Genomic DNA, 21,578 nt, shown 5'->3' with positions numbered 1-21,578 from the left:
TTGGTATGATTTAATCTATGGATAAAATAAGTTAAAGCTTGGATTCATTTTCAAAGGTTTTGATCCTGTATTTTGTAAAAGCAACAACTGCCAGAGTTACCTATTTTATTCGTGTTAAAACAGTGTTAGAAGTTAAAATAATGTTCATGTTTTTGTTCATGTTAAAACAATATTCATGTTAGAACACGTTAAAACTCTATTTCTTACGTGCAAAGTTTAGAACTCTAAAGGTAATTCTGAAAATTTGTTTATGGGAGAAATTTTTTATTTATTTATTTATTTTTTGAGACGCAGTTTCATTTTGTCGCCCAGGCTGGAGTGCAGTTGTGCGATCTCGGCTCACTGTAACCTCCGCCTCTCGGGTTCAAGCCTCTTCTTGCCTCAGTCCCTGGGATTACAGGCCCCCGCCACCATACCCAGCTAAGTTTTGTATTTTTAGTAGAGACAGGGTTTCACCATGTTGGCCAGGCTGGTCTCGAACTCCTGACCACAAGTGATCTGCCCACCTCAGCCTTCCAAAGTGCTGGGATTACAGGCATGAGCCACTGCACCTGGCCAGGAGAAATTGTTTTTATAACGTATGACAAATGCTTGAGTAATTCCTGGCTTGAAAGTGGGCTCACAATAAATAACTGGAATCCAAAAATAACAAAATGTTTAGCAATTCAGGTAATGTCAAGCAGTATTCAAACACATGAAGTTAATAATTCTTTAATTTCTGTTTATTTATATTTAATTTTTGCTTTCTTTTTACTCCACGTGTTATTCCTACAGAGGTCACAGGTTAAATGTTTGGGTAACTTTGGGGTGGGGGTACAAACATCCATGTGCTGCTAAGGTTCTGTTAGTCACCCTTTGTGGCTATTTTATATGTAACATTTTAAAGAATTCTGAGCTAAATAATGTGAAAATTGTGAAAATAATTGTTAAATACATTTGGCTTTAAGCAGGCACAGACTGTGATCACTTGTAAATTTTATAGGGATTTATGTTTTAATGGTATTGGGTGACTAATTTTTCTGAATGCGTTTTCAGGGGAATGAATTGGAAGTAACCATTATGATGGTGGTAGAAGCACTATGTGAACTTCATTGTCCTGAAGCTATACAGGGAATTGCTGTCTGGTCGTCATCTATTGTTGGAAAAAATCTTCTGTGGATTAACTCAGTGGCTCAACAGGCTGAAGGGAGGTAGGTTGGAGGGAAGGAAATGGGTGATAGAATTACTTTATGTTTAAATTCTTTGTATTACTCACTGACATTGTAGCCAAATCTTAAAACAGCTTTGTTTGCTTTCAGCATTGAAGCTTGCTATAAATCACTTCACCAGGAGGCATCTTCAGTTTGTTCTTTAGTTAGCAGCAATAGTTGAGTGCCTTTCTTACTTAAGAATTAGTGACAAATCACACTGTAAAACAAGACCTGTCAGTTGTTTTATAAATGCTTTTGAAATTGATCCCTAGTTGAGCTCCTTCCCCCTCAGAGTCTGATACAAATTACCTTTTATTGTCAAGAGTATTTGCTCATTAGTCCTGTGAACTCTACATTCAGACTCATTGCTTCCTCCAGGTAGAGGAGCTTGTACCATAATATTCTGTGTCCATTTATGTTAGTTTAATGAAATCTTGCGAATTTAGGAAAATAAAAGAACTACTCATACTTCCATATCTTTGTAGTAACTTCTGGTGTGTGTCCTTTTGTAGTTCCATGTTTCCATATCCATATGCTTTGTAATTCTTTTTTCTTTCATGTCGTTTTCTCCACTCTTCACCAAAACAGCAGCGTACATAGGCACATGGTTTTATGATCTGTTTTTCCCACTCAATATTTAAAAAAAAATTTTGCCATGTTAGGCTAGGTTCGGTGGCTTACATCTGTATTCCCAGCACTTTGGGAGGCCGAGGCAAGTGGATCACCTGAGGTCAGGAGTTTGAGACTAGCCTAACATGATGAAACCCTGTCTCTACTAAAAATACAAAAAATATTAGCGGGGTGTGGTGGCACATGCCTGTAATACCAGCTACTTGGGAGGCTGAGGCAGGAGAATCGGTTGAACCCAGGAGGCGGAGGTTGCTGTGAGCCCAGGTTGTGCCACTGCCCTCCAGCCTGGGCAACAAGAGCAAAACTCTGTCTCAAAAAAAAAAAAAAAATTGACATGTTAAATATTCTATAGTGTTATTTTTAATAAAGATTTGTATTTATGAGTGTACCATAATTTAATATTTCTTACTGTTGGGCATTAAGGTTGTTTCTGATTTTTTTTTACTAAATGTACCATAGCACTTAATATCTTTGCTTATATTTCTGATTACTTTCTTGGAATCCATTCTCATAAACTGATTTACTAGAAGAAAGGCTGCCAAACCATAAGTCTTATGATATATTCTATTGCTAAGTTACTCTACAGAAAAGATGGCTGCAGTTTATACCCTTAATAACAGAGTACCCCCTTCCCTTCATCTTTGTGGTTACTGAGAGTCACTGAGAAACAAGAATGCTGCCACCACCATCAGCGAAAATAGTTATTGTACTTTACATTTCTATATTTATTAATGACTAATAGTAGAAGTTGCCCCATATAATGACCTTTTGTGATTTTTTAAAACATGGATCATGTCTTCATGGCCTCTCAATTTTTCCTGTGTTAATCTGTGAAATTTTATTAAATACTAAGATTGTTGATGCTATCCAATTTCTTGATTTATAATTTGTTTTTAATGTTTAATGTTGTATTTCAGCATTATGCATCTAGATCTGTTACTTGTGCATCTTTTCTTGCATTTCATCCTTCTACAAAGCCTTTCCACACACTGACATCAGTTACTTATCAATATTTTCCACTAGTTATTTTATACTGTCTTACATTTTTTTAAAAACATTTAACCACTTTTAAATTTAGTTTCATAGTTGTGAGGAAGACATCAAACCTCCCCCGACCATAGTCAACTCACTGTTTTAGCTCAGTTTATTCTTGCACCATTTTTTGTGGGAGGGGGAAAATGAGATATGTGTGTTAAGACTCCTTTGGGGCTGGGCGCGGTGGCTCACGCCTGAAATCCTAGTACTTGGGGAGACTGAGGTGAGCGGATTGCTTGAGCCCAGGAGTTTGAGACCACCCTGGCCAACATAGCAAAACCTTGTTTTAGCCAGGTGTGGTGGTGGGCGCCTATAGTCCCAGCTACTTGGGAGGCTGAGGTTGGAGGATTGCATGAGCCTGGGAGGGCAAGGCTGCAGCGAGCCATGATCATGCCACTGCCCTCCAGCCTGGGTGACAGTAAGACTCTGTCTTAAAAAATAAGTAAGTAAGTAAGTAAAGGCTAGGCGCGGTGGCTCATGCCTGTAATCCCAGCACTTTGGGAGGCCGAGGCAGGCGGATCACCTGAGGTCAGGAATTCAAGACCAGCCTGGCCAACATGGTGAAACCCCATCTCTACTACAAATACAAGAAAATTAGCCGGGCATGGTGGCGAGCGCCTGTAATCCCAGCTACTCAGGAGGCTGAGGCAGGAGAATCGCTTGTACCCAGGAGGCAGAGGTTGCATTGAGCTGAGACAGTGCCATTGCACTCCAACCTGGGCAAGAAGAGCAAAACTTCATCTCAAAAAAACAAAACAATAACAAAAAAGTAAGTAAGTAGATAAATAAATAAATAAGACTGCTTCAATTTGCTTTTCAGGTTTGAAAAGGCCTCTGTGGAGTACCAGGAACACCTGTGTGCCATGACAGGTGTTGATTGCTGCATCTCCAGCTTTGACAAATCGGTGCTTACCTTAGCCAATGCTGGGCGTAACAGTGCCAGCCCGAAACATTCTCTGAATGGTGAGCGTTCAGTATTTTTAAATAAAGCAAAAGTTATAGTAATATATTTTGTACTGATGATCTTATTTTATGTTTTTAGGTTTCTGTGCTCTTTGAAATATTTCTAATTGATCTGAATCTTTCTGTTCTTATTTTATAAAATACTTTCAGGTGAATCCAGAAAAACTGTGCTGTCCAAACCGACTGATTCTTCCCCTGAGGTTATAAATTATTTAGGAAATAAAGCATGTGAGTGCTACATCTCAATTGCCGATTGGGCTGCTGTGCAGGAATGGCAGAACGCTATCCATGACTTGAAAAAGAGTACCAGTAGCACTTCCCTCAACCTGAAAGCTGACTTCAACTATATAAAGTAAGACTTTCTTTTTCCAGTTATAAAACAAATTTCCAATAACTATGATGTTTTTCCTATGGCAAAAAAATATTAAAATTGGTCATATGTAGTAATACAAAATGGTTATATTTCTAACTTACTGCCATTATGAAAATGACAACAGGAAACTGACGTCAGAGGTGAGGGAAGGTATTTGTATAATGGGAAAACACTGCTGAGATAGTCATTTGGTATTAATTTTCAGAACCTATCATTCTAAAACCTTAATACAGTTTGAAGATTATGCCAGAGTGAATATAAAGAAAAATTTGTGCTGCTTTAGAAAGAATCACATTTGATGGCTTAGTTTCTAAATGAGGTCTGAATATATCAAAAACATTTCTTCTAATGAGGACAGAGTTTGTGAACATCTGTAAATTAAACTTTCTTCTCATTCCTCTGTGCTTTTATTAATTCTGTAATTCAAAACTGAGCACTCACTCTGTTGCAGACACTTGGCTGGGAAGATAAAGGTGATTAGACTTTGTCTGATACCCTTGCCTTCTACTGCTAAATGGGTTAATGTGTAATTGCTTCACTGAGCATGTACTATGACCCAGGCAGCACATAAAACAGACACAAATTCCAACCTTTTAAAGCAAAGATTAGATAAAGAATATTGATAGAAGGATTAATTGGACCTCACTCACCTTTTCTGTGCCATAAGGAAAGCAGTTAGGTAAAGCTGAACTTCTTGGGAGGGAAGACAAGGTCAAGGCATGCCCATCAAGATGCCCTTTGGGCCTAGACCTGATGTGAGAATGATGGGCTTGGAGTATTCTGGAAATAGCTGGGAGGTCTGTGTGTTTAGGAGCACCTTAAACAGTAGGATATAAGGGCAGAGAAGTAGCTGGGAACTGAGAAAAGAACTTTGGCTGTTATTCTAGTAAGATTGAAAATTTCAGGTGGGATTTGAACAGAGATGTGTTGTGATCTGACTTGGTGGTTCATTCTGCTATGGTGAAGAGACTGGAGGTGGGGGGCAAGTATGGAAGCATGGAGATCATTAATTTGTGGGGGCAATGGTAGAGGGAAGAGAAACAATGCTATTAACTGGAGTAGGAGCACACAGAGAACAAGCCATGTTTTAAGGTTTCTATTGAAATGTGCAGATGAGATTGTTGGGTAAGCTGTTAAGAATTGGATTTGGAACTAAGGAGAAAGTCTAAGCTTGAGAGATTTGCAGATCATTAGTACACAGAAAAGGCCCTCTTTCCTTTTCAGTCTCTATACTCTAGAGCCTTTGTAAGCAACCAAACCAGAGAGAAGCCTCTGGAGTGAAGAGGAAGGCAGGCCTGGGTCAGAATCCTAGTTTAGCATTTTTGTGAAAGGATAGAAGAGGAAGCCATTCAAAAAAATACAGGGACATTGAGAAGGGAAGCGTCCTAGATATAGGACATCCAGATGAGAGTAGTCAGCCTTGTCAGTTGCTCTAGGGATTATAAGGAAAAAGAGTTTTGTAGAGAGACAGAAGAAGCTAGATTGAATACTATTGAGTGGTAGAAACATTTGAAAATGAAAAGCTTGAGGCAAGTTATTTGGTCAGTGAGTTTTTCTTGAAGTCGAGGATAGGAAGCTGTTGCTGGAGGGAAATATGAGATGTTTATTTTAAATGTTGGAGAGATTATGTTCTTTTGGCCAAGGGGAAGGAGCCACTAGAAAGCAGAGGTTGAAGAAACAGGAGAAAGAACATTGATAGATTAACTGGCCCTCACCTTTTCTGTGCCTCAAGGAAAGCAGTCAAAGTTGGTATAGACAGAATTTCGTCAGTGTATGGTGGATTGGGGGTAGGGGTAGAGGAAATTAAAGCCTGTGTTTTTTTGTTTTTTTTCTGAGGACTGAGTCATTAGCCAAAAGCATAGGGCATTACAGAGCATAGTGGGGACTTGGGGAACCTGCCACTGGAGAGGACTTAGGACCTTTTAATGGCAGAAATGATGAATGTGTTGGCAGCAGTTCATCAGTGCCCAGTACTCAAGGGTCCCCCTGAGAAGCTGGTGGTTGCACTGATATAGGTAGGCACAGAATAAGTCAGGTGATATGCCTTTCTAGCACTGGCCTCAGGCTGAGTTATAAGGGAAGTTACACAGCGAGAGGGACAGGCAAAGATGGAAAAGAGGGAGAGTGAGAACCAGTGTCTTCTTCCTGGCTGGAGAGCCCGTGTCATGAAAATGGGGACAGGGTGAGGGATCTGAAAGGAGCAGCATAGAAGCTGGGAGGATGAGGCCTGTCTTCCTGGCGTTGATGCTGCAGGACTACAGGAAAGAATTTCAGAGGTGTCATTATTTTTCATATAAGCAGATGAAAGAGAAGAATTCTTTGAAAAAAGAGAAGTAGGTGAAAAAGGGAGAGACAGAGGGATGCCAGCAGTGAAAGAAGCCAGGACTGAGATACAAGATTGTGATGCTGGGAGAGCTGCAAGGGCTCATGCTGTAGGTGAGGAGTGAGGCTGTACAGGGAGCTCACTGGCAGCTTGGAGAGCACTGCATGTCAAAGTTGTCCTGCAGAGGTCTACTGTCAGTGTGTTAGGCTCTGAAGAGAACAGGCTGCAACACACGAAAACACGAAAACGGGGTGAGTCAGCTCCACTGAAAGTCTGTAGCTGTGACTTTCTGGTTTGCCACTCCAATTTGAGTACTAATTAAATGGTAGTCACATCTTCAACATAAAAACCAAAATAATGGCATTCCTCGTGGAAGGAATTTTGTCAGAAAAATGCTGTGTACTTTGCTGTCTTCCTAGAATTTGTTCTGTTTTTGTTTGTTTGTTTTTTTTAATGGTTCCACAGGCTGCGTAGGAATACAAGCTAACCAATATTTTAATTACAGATCATTAAGCAGCTTTGAGTTTGGAAAATTTGTTGAATGTACTGAGCAATTAGAATTGTTACCAGGAGAAAATATCAATCTACTTGCTGGAGGATCAAAAGAAAAAATAGGTACTTGAGAAAATAGTTTTAAAGTTATTTTAGTGGACAAGTTGCTCAAAATGTTTGGCTTAGTATATTTTACTGGAAAATCTGGAAGTTATTTTACATTTTGTGTAGAGGGGGCAGAATCCCATGTGAAGCAACAAATTTAGGGCTGCCGTATTTATGTTTGATTTGGGAAATGAAAAGCAGTTAAAATTAAGTCAAATTAAAAAAGTGGCCACCTTAATACTTTGAGATTTATCTAGCCATTTTGTTTGACAAAGGAGAAAGTAGTGTTTCAGCTGAATATTTTTCTTGATTTTCATCTTGATGTGGCTCATTAAGTTCTTTATCACAAATGGAACACTTTATAAAATGTTATTAAAAAGTTTAATGAGTATTCTGGATTGAGCAAGATTTTCTAATGCAGGTCTAGATTTGTCCCCTTAAATAGTAGATTGACTTACCGATTTTCTTTTTTGTTGAGACAGAGTCTCACTCTGTTGCCTGGGCTGGAGTGCAGTGCTGCAATCTCAGCTCACTGCAACCTCCGCCCTCTGAGTTCAAGCGATTCTCCTGCCTCAGCCTCCTGAGTAGCTGGGATTACAGGTGTCTGCCACCGTGCCCAGCTAATTTTTTGTATTTTTAGTAGAGACGGGGTTTCACCATCTTGGCCAGGCTGGTCTTGAACTCCTGACCTCGTGATCCACCCACCTTGGCCTCCTGAAGTGCTGGGATTACAGGCGTGAGCCACCACGCCTGGCCTCGACTTACTGATTTTTGAGCCTTTGAAGGCAACTGCATTTTAGGGGTCTGAGGTACAGTGATTTTGTATGAAGTATGATTTTTATATAGCTCTCAGTAATGCTTATAGTGTTTAACTGCCTTAAATATTAAAGGAGCTGTTCATTGGTGATTAGTTTTTAATAATGCCAAACATAAATCAAAATTTATAATAAAAGCACATTAACTTAATGACATTTTATTTAACTTCTGTAGACATGAAAAAACTGCTTCCTAACATGTTAAGTCCAGATCCAAGGGAACTTCAGAAATCCATTGAAGTTCAGTTGTTAAGAAGTTCTGTTTGTTTGGCAACTGCTTTAAACCCAATAGAACAAGATCAGAAGTGGCAGTCTATAACTGAGTAAGTTTACTCTTACGGAGGTAAATGTACATTGTGTATATCATGTGGTAAACATACATGGGGTGAAGAGGGCTGGAAGGAGAGTTACTAGATTACTAAATACTAGGGCTAATAGTGTCATTTTAGTTGTAGAAATCATATAATATATGAATGCTGTTTGCCAACATAAACTGAGGTTGAAATGTAAAAATCCCCAAAAGCAAATATCTTGACTTGCTAATATGATTTTATTATAGAGCGGGCTGCTCCTCTTACTGCCCCCTAACTTTGGATGTCAGTTTGATAGCATCTTATCAATTGCTTTATTCTTTGAGTGGTTATGAATTGTAATTTTTATTAATTGACAGTAAATATTTTGTTTCAGAAATGTGGTAAAGTACTTGAAGCAAACGTCCCGCATCGCTGTTGGACCTCTGAGACTTTCTACTTTAACAGTTTCACAGTCTTTGCCAGTTCTAAGTACCTTGCAGCTGTATTGCTCATTTGCTTTGGAGAACACAGTTTCTAACAGACTTTCAACAGAGGTCTGTATGTCTGTATATTTTTACAAGCACATTCTTATGACTATTAATGGTCATTACTGTAGAACATGACCTTATTTTTTGTTTTTTGAAATAGGATTTGTAGTTGGGCAAGCTAGTAAATGCAGAAATCTAACATGTTTTCAGGCAGTCTTTCATTTGGGAAGTACATGGGGCAGATGGAAGAACCTGAGATAATCTCAAGGATGGCAAATTGCTCAGTTTTTTTCTTCTATTTTTGGGGTGGGAGGTGGTATATGTAAAGACAGTTCCTTTAGGCAGATTACGTAAATTTTAGATTTGCTGCAAACAAAGATCTCTCCTCTTCATCCTAAATGGGGTAAAGTTCAACCAGAGATGGGGGCTTCTGAATGAATGATGATCTTCGAGAACTTCATTATAAATCATTAGTTGTAATGTTTTTCTGCAGTCTGCTTTATAGTAAATGTGCTGTGACTTTTTTTTTGTAATGTGCTTTATTAAGTATATTGATAAATTAGACTTAATATTCTGAGGAAGATTTCCCTTCAAAACAAAAGACTTTCTCTTACTGTGTGCTTGCCTCTTATGAATAGAAGATAAATGATGTAAGGGTATAGTGTAATAGATAAAACTACTGCAATCAATCTGAAGTAGCCAAACTATATTGCAGTCTTGGACTTACGACTTGCTATATATCTGCAAACATATCAACAGCCTGTTTTACGTTGAGTAATTTTGGTTTTTCTCTGGCAGGACTGTCTTATTCCACTCTTCAGTGAAGCTTTACGTTCATGTAAACAGCATGATGTGAGGCCATGGATGCAGGCATTAAGGTATACTATGTACCAGAATCAGTTGTTGGAGAAAATTAAAGGTAAGTGTTTTTTTTTTTTTTTTTGTAAGAGAAAATTAAAGGTGTTTTTTTTTTTTTTTTAAATTTTGGTTTATTGAGGTTTATATTACACATTCTAAGTGTATGGTTTGATGAGTTCTAACATGCCTTCACTTGTGTGACCACCAATACGATCGAGATACAGAACACCGTCTTACCCCAGAAGGTTCTCTTGGGATCATCTTCTCATTTGCCCCTGTCAGCAGTTACTGATTTGCTTTCTGTCACTATGGATTAGACTTGTCTTTACTAAAGTTTCATGTACATGAAATCATAACAACATGCTCTCTTGTGTTTGGCTTCTCTTGCTCAGCATGATATTTTTAAGGTTCACCCATATTGCATGTATCAGGAATACAATCCGTTTTATTATTGAGTAGTGTTCTATTGTATGTATATACCACAGTTTATTTCTCCCTTCATCCTTTGATAGATTTTGGGGTTTTTTCACATTGCGCTATTCAGTATATACCTACTCTCAACATTCATGTGCAAGTCTTTGAGTGATCGTATATTTGTGTTTCTCTTGAGTGAATGCACCTTGTTGGGTTACATGGCTTAACTTAAAAAAATTTTAATCACTGTGGTGCATATGTAGTGATTATTAGTGATTATCTCACAATTTTATTTACATTTTCTTGATGATTAATGATGTTGAGTGTATTTCATTTGTATTTTAGTTTGCAAATGTTTGTTCAAATTCTTCACCCATTTTTAATGAAGACATAAGATTTATTTTTGTGTTCTGAACATAAGTTCTTTGTCACGTAAAATGTGCTATGAATGTTGAGTTTTAAATACTCCAAATGAATGGCTAGAGAATTACTATTTGTATAAATATTTATATGTCAAAGGGATGCTAACAATTTACTTTATTGCTCTAAAATAGAAAAGTTGCCAGAATGCTGTGGAGTTTTAGTGGAAAACATGATAGCTGGTGTTACTGAGTAAATGTGAGTGTTAAATGTCAATGTAAGCTAACGGCCAGGACCACCGTAGGGTGGTTACTTGCAGCTGTGACTCAACTGGTCCTTCACTGCCAAACATACCCGGGGTTGGATCATTGGCCTGATGTCTGCAAATTGAGGAACCTTAGGGCAAATCAGTGAACTTCTGAACTGCTTTCCTCTTCAGTTATATGGGGATTTCCCCACTTTTGAGATACTTGTAAGGATTATATGAGATGAAGAGATGAGACAAGGTATGTAAAAGTCCTAGCACAGAGCGTGTCATATAATATGGCTTCACAAGTACCCTCATCTCCTTTCCAGTCCTTTTTTTTTTCTTTTGAGACCATCTCACTCTGTTGCCCAGGCTGGAGTGCCTCTTCATTTTTATTTCTTTATTCAGCAAGTATTGATCAAATGTGCTTTGTACCAGGTACTGTGCTCTACATTGGGATATAATGGTGATCAAGGAGATTGTAGATTCTGGCAGGGAAAACTGACATCAAACATGGTGACCCGACAGAGCGAGACCCTGTCTCTACTAGAAGAATTTTAAAAATCACCCGGGTGTGGGCCGGGCGCAGTGGCTCACGCCTGTAATCCCAGCACTTTGAGATGCTGAGGCGGGTGGATCACGAGGTCAGGAGATTGAGACCATCCTGGATAACACGGTGAAACCCCATTTCTACTAAAAATACAAAAAAATTAGCCGGACGTGGGGGCGGGCGCCTGTAGTCCCAGCTACTCGGGAGGCTGGGCAGGAGAATGGCATGAACCTGGGAGGAGGATCTTGCATTGAGCCAAGATCACGCCACTGCACTCCAGCCTGGGCAACAGAGTGAGACTCTATCTCAAAAAAAAAAAAAATCACCTGGGTGTGGTGGCATGTGCCTGTAGTCCCAGCTGCTTAGGAGGCTGAGGTGGGCAGAGAGCATGAGCCTGGGAAATGAAGGCTGCAGCGAGCTATGATCATGCCACTGCACTCCAGCCTGGGTGACAGAGTGACACCCTGTCTCAAAAAACAAACCCACAAGAAGGAATAGCAAATAATGAGGGCACCTGATTTAATCCTAGGAATCAGAAAAAGACTTGTGGGGAAGTAACATTTAAGCTGAGAGTTAAGGAAGATAAAGATGAGGAAGAAGGCAGGCTGACTTGGTTAGAAAAAACGTGTGCAGGCCAGAGAAAATAATGATTCTTAGATGACTCAGTTCACCTAAGAGAGTAGGAAGAGATGGAGCACTGGATGAGATTGAGATTGGAATTGAATGCTGGAAGGCATCAGTAACAAGCCAAATTCAGGAGTTTGGGATTTGTCAGAATGGCAGTGAGAAGTCATCCGAGGCTTTTAAGCAGGGAAGTGAAATGTTCAGATTTACCCTTTGTGTAATATCACTTCAGTTGCAAGTTGGAAAATGGATTAGAAGAGTATAAGAATGGGGGCAAAAGGACCTAAGTTATGCTGAAGTCTCTGCTAAAGAGGGTAACTAGGGTGGCAGTAGGGAAAGAGAAAAGCAAATGGGCCATGAGGGTTGAAAGTAAAGTCTGTGATGGTGGCCAAGTACTTTCACAGGCAGCCGGCTGATCCTGTGCCCTTCCTTGAGAAGGGGAAAATGGAAAAAGGGAGTAAAAGATTTGGAGGGTGGTGGAAAATGAACTCCATTTGGCATGACTGACATTAGTGGAAGCACTCTTGAAATAAATAGAGTGTAGATGACCAGTTGGCAGGTGGGATTCAGATCAGGTCTGGGTGAAGATTCAGCGGTTGTCAGCATTTCTGTGGTAATTGAAGACACAGGAAAAGATTATGATGTCCAGGGAGAGTATGCAGTGGGAAAAGTAGAGAGCCTAGGACTGAGTCCAAGGAGCACCGGTGTTTAATGGATGAGTGATGGAAGAGAAAGAGGCTGAGGATTCTTCAGCAACGTAGGAAGAAAACCAGGAGAATGGTTGAAGGGCAGAGAGTACTTACAGAAGAAGTGCAGGGGGGTGGTTTAGCCTTCCCTGCTTCCTTGCTTTCCCTACCCGTTGGCCTAGGCTTTTTGCCAAAGATTCAGAAACTAAAAAGAAATTTATTGAAATGAATGACTTGACTTTACTTCATTGTATACATTTAATTTAGTAAAACCTGTTCATTGTATCTCACTGTGGTAGCTGCTAGGGATTTGAGGATGAGTTATCTTTGTTTCAGGAGGTGGTGCAGAAGAGGGATAGTTGGGGAATAATTTTTTGGCCATGTTTCCATGCAATCTGGTTTAGACAAATTAGGGACTAATAAAACGTTTTCCTCTCTTCAGAACAAACAGTCCCAATTAGAAGCCATCTCATGGAATTAGGTCTAACAGCAGCAAAATTTGCTAGAAAACGAGGGAATGTGTCCCTTGCAACAAGACTGCTGGCACAGTGCAGTGAAGTTCAGCTGGGAAAGACCACCACTGCGCAGGATTTAGTCCAACATTTTAAAAAACTATCAACCCAAGGTCAAGTGGATGAAAAATGGGGGCCTGAACTTGATATTGAAAAAACCAAATTGCTATATACAGCAGGTTAGTAAAATTAATTATGGTTAATACATGAGTATAATAAAAATCATGTATATGAATATTACTGTTGTATGTATGGTATAAGGTAGTAATAGCAAAGTTGATCATTTCCAGCTGTTGCAGAACATTTGCATCCTGAATAATAAGTTGCTTATTACTGACTTACCTTTATAATTCTGTGCTTTTAAAAGAATTTTGTTGCAAGGTATTAAAGTAAGAAGTATTTCCGGAGATCATTGATGACTGAATTTACATGTTTTTTTAACTTTATTATTTTGGGCCAGGTGCTCATGCCTGCAATCTGAGCACTTTGGGAGGCCAAGATGGGAGGATTGTTTGAGCTTAGGAGTTTGACACCAGCCTGGGCAACAGGGTGAAACCTCAGCTATACTGAAATTCAAAGAAATTAGGGGGGTGTGGTGGAACATGCCTGTAGTTCCGGCTCCTTGAGGGGCTGAGGCAGGAGAATTGCTTGAGCCTGGGAAGTTGAGGCTACAGTGAGCCCTGATTGTGCTACTGCACTCCAGCCTGGGTGACAGAGTGAAACCCTGTCTCAAAAAAAAAAAAAAAAGTTTAGTATTTCAGCTGGGCATAGTGGCTCATGCCTGCAATCTCAGCACTTTGGGAGGCTAAGACAGTAGGATTGCTTGAGCACAGGACTTTGAAACCATCAACATGGTGGTGTCATCACCATGTTGATGTTTGTTTCCTAATCCAAGTGCCTCCCTCCATCATTTGCTTTTAAATGTTCTAAGTTCTGACTTTGTGGTTTTCTGTAGGCCAGTCAACGCATGCAATGGAAATGTTGAGTTCTTGTGCCATATCTTTCTGCAAGTCTGCGAAAGCTGAATATGCAGTTGCTAAGTCAATTCTGACACTGGCTAAATGGATCCAGGCAGAATGGAAAGAGATTTCAGGACAGCTGAAACAGGTTTACAGAGCTCAGCACCAACAGAACTTCACAGGTCTTTCTACTTTGTCTAAAAACATACTCACTCTAATAGAACTGCCATCTATTAATACGATGGAAGAAGAGTATCCTCGGATCGAGAGTGAATCTACAGGTAGAGTTGCTTTATTAGCTTTAGAATATTAATTTTAGAAGCTATATTTTTTTCTGTTTTAAAGTTTATAATGTTATGCTGGCTATAATTTTCCATAAAAAGTATATCTGTGGAAATCGAGTTTATTTTATTGTCGGGAAATAACCAAAACATATTTAGGATCGAATGCCATTTTGGAAGTCACTGAACTCTGCCCCCAGGTATTTGCTTTTATGGACTTAGATGTTTTTGCTGGCAATAAGATCCTGCCCCTCATATCAAAAAATTTCACCTCACAATAGAAGGAGCAACAAAGATTTAAAATAGTTACCTGTGTTCCTATTGATTGGTGGAACACAGAAACTATATAAAGATTCAAGTTTCCCATTCTGATGCTAGTGCTAGTAACAGAAAGATACCTTACAGATAGGGTAGTTGATTCTGTCCATGTTTGAGTGCCTGTTGTGGAAGGCATAATTCCCCTGTTTTTAAAATTTGAGAGAAAATTTGGGAGATGATTTTCTTTGCTGAAACATGAGAATATACCTTAATTTTGTTGTTCTGAAGCCTAAGAGTTTAATTACTTACATTGGTGTTAATAATTTTGATAGAGTCTTGATATTCATAAAGGATATATCTTGTGGTCATTATAAATCTTCATCTTGGCAGATGCACTATAGCAGGCAGTGTCTTCACCTCTAACAAGGGAATAAAGATGTTTGCCTCATGAGTCTGTATGAATGAAACAGTATACTCATCACCTATTTATTATTTTTGCCAGAATGATTAAAGTGAATCTGATCATGAGGAAATAGCCAGTCAGATTCATAATGCAAGACATTCTACAGCACAGCTGACACCTGACTGTTTACAATGTTCAGTGTCATGAAAGACATTGATGTCTTCCACAGGAGATAATATAATCTTACTTGGGAAGCTAATGAATTCATTTCAACATACCACCCTTTTAGAGAACATAATTCATATTTGTGCCTTATCAAGTTATGTACAGTAATATTATGGAACTTTTGATTGCTTGCAGATAAAAACCTAAAATGCTAATGGGAATGTCATTAGAAATTTATGAATGTAACATTGTTGAGTTCTTTTATTATAATTATTTTTTTGTCCATTTTGGCAGTGCATATTGGAGTTGGAGAACCTGACTTCATTTTGGGACAGTTGTATCACCTGTCTTCAGTACAGGCACCTGAAGTAGCCAAATCTTGGGCAGCATTGGCCAGCTGGGCTTATAGGTGGGGCAGAAAGGTGGTTGACAATGCCAGGTATGTTTAAATGTGTAGTTTATTTATGCATTGCATAAATAGATATTTAAATGTCTGCTGATATAGTAAAGTTTGGGTAGCTGAAATACTGATGACTTGTTTATTTTTATAGTCAGGGAGAAGGTGTTCGTCTGCTGCCTAGAGAAAAATCTGAAGTTCAGAATCTGCTTCCAGACACTATAACTGAGGAAGAGAAAGAGAGAATATATGGTATTCTTGGACAGGCTGTGTGTCGGCCAGCGGGGATTCAGGCAAGGAAAACGTGGTGCTTGGGGCAAGACTGCTACTCCAAATCATTGATTTTGAGAAAATTGATCATATATATTTGATAAAATATTGAATGGGGCTTACCAATTGTTGTTGTAAATAAAAACTTCTGCATTTTAAGATGAAAATGAGTTATATTTTTCTAAGAAGAATATACTTCTTTTGAGAAAATAAGGCATTTCCTTAGAGTCCTGTTAAAAATAGGCGAAGTTGGCCTGGTACGGTGGCTCACACCTGTAATCTCAGCACTTTGGGAGGCTGAGGTGGGTGGATCACTTGAGGTCAGGAGTTCGAGACCAGCCTGGCCAACATGGCGAAACCCCATCTCTACTAAAAATACAAAAATTAGCAGGGTGTGGTGGTGCATGCCTGTAATGCCAGCTACTCGGGAGGCTGAGGCAGGAGAACCACTTGAATGTTGCAGTGAGATCACACTACTGCACTCCAGCCTGGGTGACAGAGTGAGACTGTCTCAAAAGAAAAAAAGTTAATAAGTGAAGTTCATTTTAGGTAAATTAAATTTATTTTTTAATTACTTTTATCAGAAATTGTAAGTTCTTAATCCTTGGTTGTGAGCTTTTAAAATATGCCAGTGCACGAAACTCACTCCCAGATATTCTGAATGAGGGGTGTGTGTGTGTGTGTGTATTTAAACTTACTAGGTGATGCTAATGTGCAGCCAGTGTTGAAAATGGACTAGATGATCTGTATAATTCACACTCTCTCCCCTCAGAGTTCCGTCAATTCTAGAATGCCAAAGCAATATATTATTTAGTTGCAGTCCTCAAAGGCATGGATTTTATTTGCCAAGCTAAGCTATATTGATCAGTTCTTGCTGTAAACAGCAGCGTATCTAAGTCTCTCCCTAGCTGGTGTCTGATACATAAACAATACTGTGAAGAGAATGAGGTTTAGTATATGTATTCTGTGTACATTCAGCTTCAAACTTTTGAGCAGATTGTGCTTATTTTTTTGCAGGCATAGGCTGGGTGCGGTGGCTCACACCTGTAATTCCAGCACTTTGAGAGGCCGAGGCAGGCGGATCACCTGAGGTCAGGAGTTTGAGACAAGCCTGGCCAACATGGTGAAACCCTGTCTCTACTAAAAACACAAAAAAACAGGAGGGCGTGGTAGTGGGCACCTGTAATCTCGGCTACTTAGGAGGCTGAGGCATGAGAATCGCTTGAACCTGGGAGGCAGAGAGGTTGCAGTGAGCCATGATTGTGCCATTGCACTCCAGCCTGGGTGACAGAGTGAGACTTTGTCACAAGGAAAAAAAAAATTTCTGCAGGCAGAATACTGTATTGTAACTTGGAAGCATTTAAAGTACAACGAAACCCCAGAAAAGTCTAGTCTTTGCTAAATGCTTATATTCTTCTTCACTGGCTTCATATTAGTAAATATATCATAAAGAGAAGCATACTGACATTGACTTACTGTGTGTAACATTACATGTGGGATAATTTTATCTTTTATATATGAGAAGAATTTTTTATGATAGTCAAATTACATACCTTTTTCCCTTTTCAGTTTGTATTTAAAATAGCATTTTGTGCACAATTTTTCTTCAGGATGAAGATATAACGCTTCAGATAACAGAGAGTGAAGATAACGAAGAAGATGACATGGTTGATGTTATCTGGCGTCAGTTGATATCAAGCTGCCCATGGCTTTCAGAACTTGATGAAAGTGCAACTGAAGGAGTTATTAAAGTGTGGAGGAAAGTTGTAGATAGAATATTCAGCCTGTACAAACTCTCTTGCAGTGCATACTTTACTTTCCTTAAACTCAACGCTGGTCAAGTATGTAGCACAGTGTTCTAAGAAAATTTATTTGGAAACTTTTTCTTACTAAACAAAAGTAGTGTTCTGAGTTATTGTCTTACTTATTCCCCTCATCTTTCACTCTTAGATTCCTTTAGATGAGGATGACCCTAGGCTGCATTTAAGTCACAGAGTGGAACAGAGCACTGATGACATGATCGTGATGGCCACATTGCGCCTGCTGCGGTTGCTTGTGAAGCACGCTGGTGAGCTTCGGCAGTATCTGGAGCACGGCTTGGAGACAACACCCACTGCACCGTGGAGAGGTGAGACCTGCATAAAATGTTTCAGGAAAAATAGTTTCTCACTAGGATATATAAAATTTCAAAAAGTGGTTTCCTTATGTTTATTATTTGAATGTGTAAAAAGAACAGCCAGATTAACTTCCTAGGACACCCTGCACTGCTTGTTACATCACTAGGACTTTTCCTCCCACCTTTCCAAGAAATGGGAAGCTGAAAGGCAGGAGCTTTTTATATACAAAATGAGTTTTGGAGAGGGTGGTGAAAAATTTTCAAAAGGTTTTATATACCCTCTGTAAAAATTGTCTGTGTCTGCCTTGTTTGTAGGCATTCACAGAAGATACATTTCTCTAACATTTTTGGGCTGCCCTGAACTTTGATTACAGCTCTGTATCTAAACCAACCTTAACCAGACTTGCGAATCAAGAACTATTGTATATGGTTCTTTATTATCACAGGGAGAAGTTTGAACTCTTAAAATTCGTACTAATGCCGACACACATCAGGTTTTATCTGTTTGATCTACGATGCTGATAGTTTCTTCATAGTTTTAAATAACTTTAAAGTGTCTTTCTCTCTTCTTGTCCTGAAGGAATTATTCCACAACTTTTCTCACGCTTAAACCACCCTGAAGTGTATGTGCGCCAAAGTATTTGTAACCTTCTCTGCCGCGTGGCTCAAGATTCCCCACATCTCATATTGTATCCTGCAATAGTGGGTACCATATCGCTTAGTAGTGAATCCCAGGCTTCAGGTATGGAATATTCAAATATTGCTACTTTAAGTATAAGTGACTGTGCCAGTAATTTTAGTTAGGTCAAAGTTTTTAAGCTTTGTGTTCCAGAGTTGTTAGAGTTTTGTAGGTTTTTTTTTTTTTTTTTGAGATGGAGTCTCAATCTGTCACCCAGGCTGGAGTGCAGTGGCGCCATCTCAGCTCACTGCAGTCTCCGCCTCCCAGGTTTAAGCAGCTCTCTGCCTCAGCTTCCTGAGTAGCTGGGATTACATGCGTGTGCCACCATGCCCGGCTAATTTTTGTACTTTTAGTAGAGTCGGGGTTTCACCATCTTGGCCAGGCTGGTCTTGGACTCCTGATTTCGTGATCCACTTGCCTCGGCCTCCCAAAGTGATAGGATTACAGGTATGAGCCACCGTGCCCGGCTGTACGTTTTTTAATAGTAATAATTAGCATTTATCGAGGGAGTAACTACTGTGTATCTGGCACCAGGACATGTGCTTTACACATTATCTGTAGCCTTGACAGTAATCCACCAAGACATGGAGAAATGGAGTAACTCTGCCAGGCTCACTGAGCTGTTACTGGTAGATAAGAATTATACCAAATTTTGGCCAGGTGCAGTGGCTCACACCTGTAATACCAGCACTTTGGGAGGCCGAGGAGGGTGGATCACTTGAGGCCAGGAGTTTGAGACCAGCCTGGACAACATGGTGAAACCCTGTTTCTATTAAAAAAATAAAAAAATTAGCTGGGTATGGTAGCACACACCTATAGTCCCAGCTATTCACGAGGCTGAGGCACAAGAATCACTTGAACCCAGGAGACAGGTTGCAGTGAACCGAGATTGTGCCACTGTACTCCAACCTGGGCAACAGAGCTAGACCCTGTTTCCAAAAAAAAAAAAAAAAGGATTATACTAATTTTTGAACTCTGGCTTGAAGAATACATTATTTGTTAAACACTTATTATCTTTCTCTTTTGTATCTTCCATTAGCTTATAATATTAATAAATATGAAAGCTCAACCTATAAAAAGGCAGAATATCCACAATCTTTAATCAGTTCTATCCCTGGAAGGCAAATGAGTTCAATGACTGCTCTTGAGTCAAATAGATTATCAGTGTTTTCCCTAACTCAGCATATGCACATGGGAGAAATGTTGAAAATATTCCTTGTTCTCCTATTTCATTACAGGAAATAAATTTTCCACTGCAATTCCAACTTTACTTGGCAATATTCAAGGAGAAGAATTGCTGGTTTCTGAATGTGAGGGAGGAAGTCCTCCTGCATCTCAGGATAGCAATAAGGATGAACCTAAAAGTGGATTAAATGAAGACCAAGCCATGATGCAGGATTGTTACAGCAAAATTGTAGATAAGCTGTCCTCTGCAAACCCCACCATGGTGTTACAGGTACAAAGAAACTCACATGTTGTAGAAGAATTTTTTATAGAATAATAAAAATTGCTTTTGCCAATCTGTATTGACAATCACTAGTCAGCGTTCTCCAATTGTATAATGAGCACAAATTGCACACACTTAACTTACAAAGTCCAGTGTTTGAAGAGCTGTGCTGTGCATAGGCTTGTAGATGAGCTATTTGGGTGTGCTGTGTATGCAGGTTCAGATGCTCGTGGCTGAGCTGCGCAGGGTCACTGTGCTCTGGGATGAGCTCTGGCTGGGAGTTTTGCTGCAACAACACATGTATGTCCTGAGACGAATTCAGCAGCTCGAAGATGAGGTGAAGAGAGTCCAGAACAACAACACCTTACGCAAGTATGCTTCCATACACTTGTCCTGAGACGGTGAAGCTGCCTCTTTGTGTGAAAGTATAAATAACATAAAATTTACTATTTTAATCATTTTTAAGTGTACAATTCAGTGGCATTAAATACATTCACAATATTGTACAACCATCACCACGGTCCATTTCCAGAACTTATTCATTATCTTAAGCAGAAGAAGCTCTGTACTCATTAAAGATTATCTCTTCATTTCCCCCTCACCTCAGTTCCTGGCCACCTCTATTCTACTTCCCATCTCTATGAATTTGCCTATTTTAGCTACCTCATAGAAGTAGAAACATAAAGTATCCATCTTTTTGTGTTTGGCTTTTTATACTTAGAATAATGGCCTGAAGGTTTATTATGTTGTAACATGTGATAGAATTTCATTTTTTTAACGCTGAATAATATTGTATGATTATACCACGTTTTGTCCATCCGTGTATGGACAGCTGGGTTGCTTCTACATTTTAGCTCTATGAACAATGCTGCTGTGAACATTGGTGGACGAGTATCTGTTTGAGTCTGTGCTTTCTATTATTTTTTGTGAATTTCATGTATATTTTGTGGATGATCCAGTGGATTTGCTGAATCGTATGGCAGTTCTACGTCTGACTTACTGAGGAGCCAACAAACTTTTCCACAGTGGCTGCACCATTTTACAATCCTCCTAGCCATGCAAGAGGGTTCCTATTCCTTGGCAACACTTCTTTTCTTTTCTTTTTTTGACAATAGCTGTTGTGATGGATGCGAAGTGGTATCTCACTGTGGTTTTGATTTGCATTTTCCTAATGACTAGTGATGTTGAGCATCCTTTCATGTGTTTATTGGCCATTTGCCTATCTTTGGAGAAATGTCATTACCAAGTCCTTTGCCCATTTTTTAATTGGGTTTTTTGTTTTTTTATTGTTGAATTGTAGGAGTTCTCTATTAGTATTCAGGGTACTAACCCTTATCAGATACATGATTTGCAAATATTTACTGCCATTCTGTGGGTTGTCTTTTCATTCTCTCCATAGTGTATAGTATTTTTTGATTTACAGAAGTTTTAATTTTGATGTAGCTCAATTTAATTTGTCTGTGCTTTTGGTGCCATATCCAAGGAATCATTGCCAACTCTGGTGTCATGAAACCCTTCCCTTATGTTTTCTTCTAAGAGTTTTGTAGTTTTAGCTTTTAAGTTTAGGTCTTTGATCCATTTTGAGTTATTGCTTCATTATTTTGCATGTTGATATCACATTTTCCCTGCATCATTTAATTCATTG

The 21,578-nt window shown here is 39.2% G+C and overlaps 1 protein-coding gene across 5 annotated transcripts in view; it reads left to right on the top strand.

Annotated features, from left to right (window-relative positions):
- Positions 1 to 21,578, top strand: part of SMG1 (SMG1 nonsense mediated mRNA decay associated PI3K related kinase) — a 114,801-nt gene that overhangs the window by 57,942 nt on the left and 35,281 nt on the right. For all 5 annotated transcript variants that reach the window (XM_054452962.2, XM_054452961.2, XM_054452964.2 and 2 more), the window contains 16 exons: positions 1,036 to 1,190; positions 3,676 to 3,818; positions 3,969 to 4,170; positions 7,020 to 7,129; positions 8,102 to 8,249; positions 8,614 to 8,773; positions 9,506 to 9,626; positions 12,889 to 13,137; positions 13,914 to 14,198; positions 15,319 to 15,463; positions 15,576 to 15,714; positions 17,302 to 17,532; positions 17,642 to 17,819; positions 18,388 to 18,549; positions 19,725 to 19,942; positions 20,151 to 20,305. In XM_054452962.2, coding sequence (XP_054308937.1) covers positions 1,036 to 1,190; positions 3,676 to 3,818; positions 3,969 to 4,170; positions 7,020 to 7,129; positions 8,102 to 8,249; positions 8,614 to 8,773; positions 9,506 to 9,626; positions 12,889 to 13,137; positions 13,914 to 14,198; positions 15,319 to 15,463; positions 15,576 to 15,714; positions 17,302 to 17,532; positions 17,642 to 17,819; positions 18,388 to 18,549; positions 19,725 to 19,942; positions 20,151 to 20,305 — 2,801 coding nt within the window. The remainder of the gene's footprint in view (positions 1 to 1,035; positions 1,191 to 3,675; positions 3,819 to 3,968; positions 4,171 to 7,019; positions 7,130 to 8,101; positions 8,250 to 8,613; positions 8,774 to 9,505; positions 9,627 to 12,888; positions 13,138 to 13,913; positions 14,199 to 15,318; positions 15,464 to 15,575; positions 15,715 to 17,301; positions 17,533 to 17,641; positions 17,820 to 18,387; positions 18,550 to 19,724; positions 19,943 to 20,150; positions 20,306 to 21,578) is intronic.

This window comes from Pongo pygmaeus, chromosome 18, assembly GCF_028885625.2.
Source record: "Pongo pygmaeus isolate AG05252 chromosome 18, NHGRI_mPonPyg2-v2.0_pri, whole genome shotgun sequence".
Lineage (NCBI taxonomy): Eukaryota > Metazoa > Chordata > Mammalia > Primates > Hominidae > Pongo > Pongo pygmaeus.
This window is presented reverse-complemented; position numbering and strand designations above follow the sequence as displayed.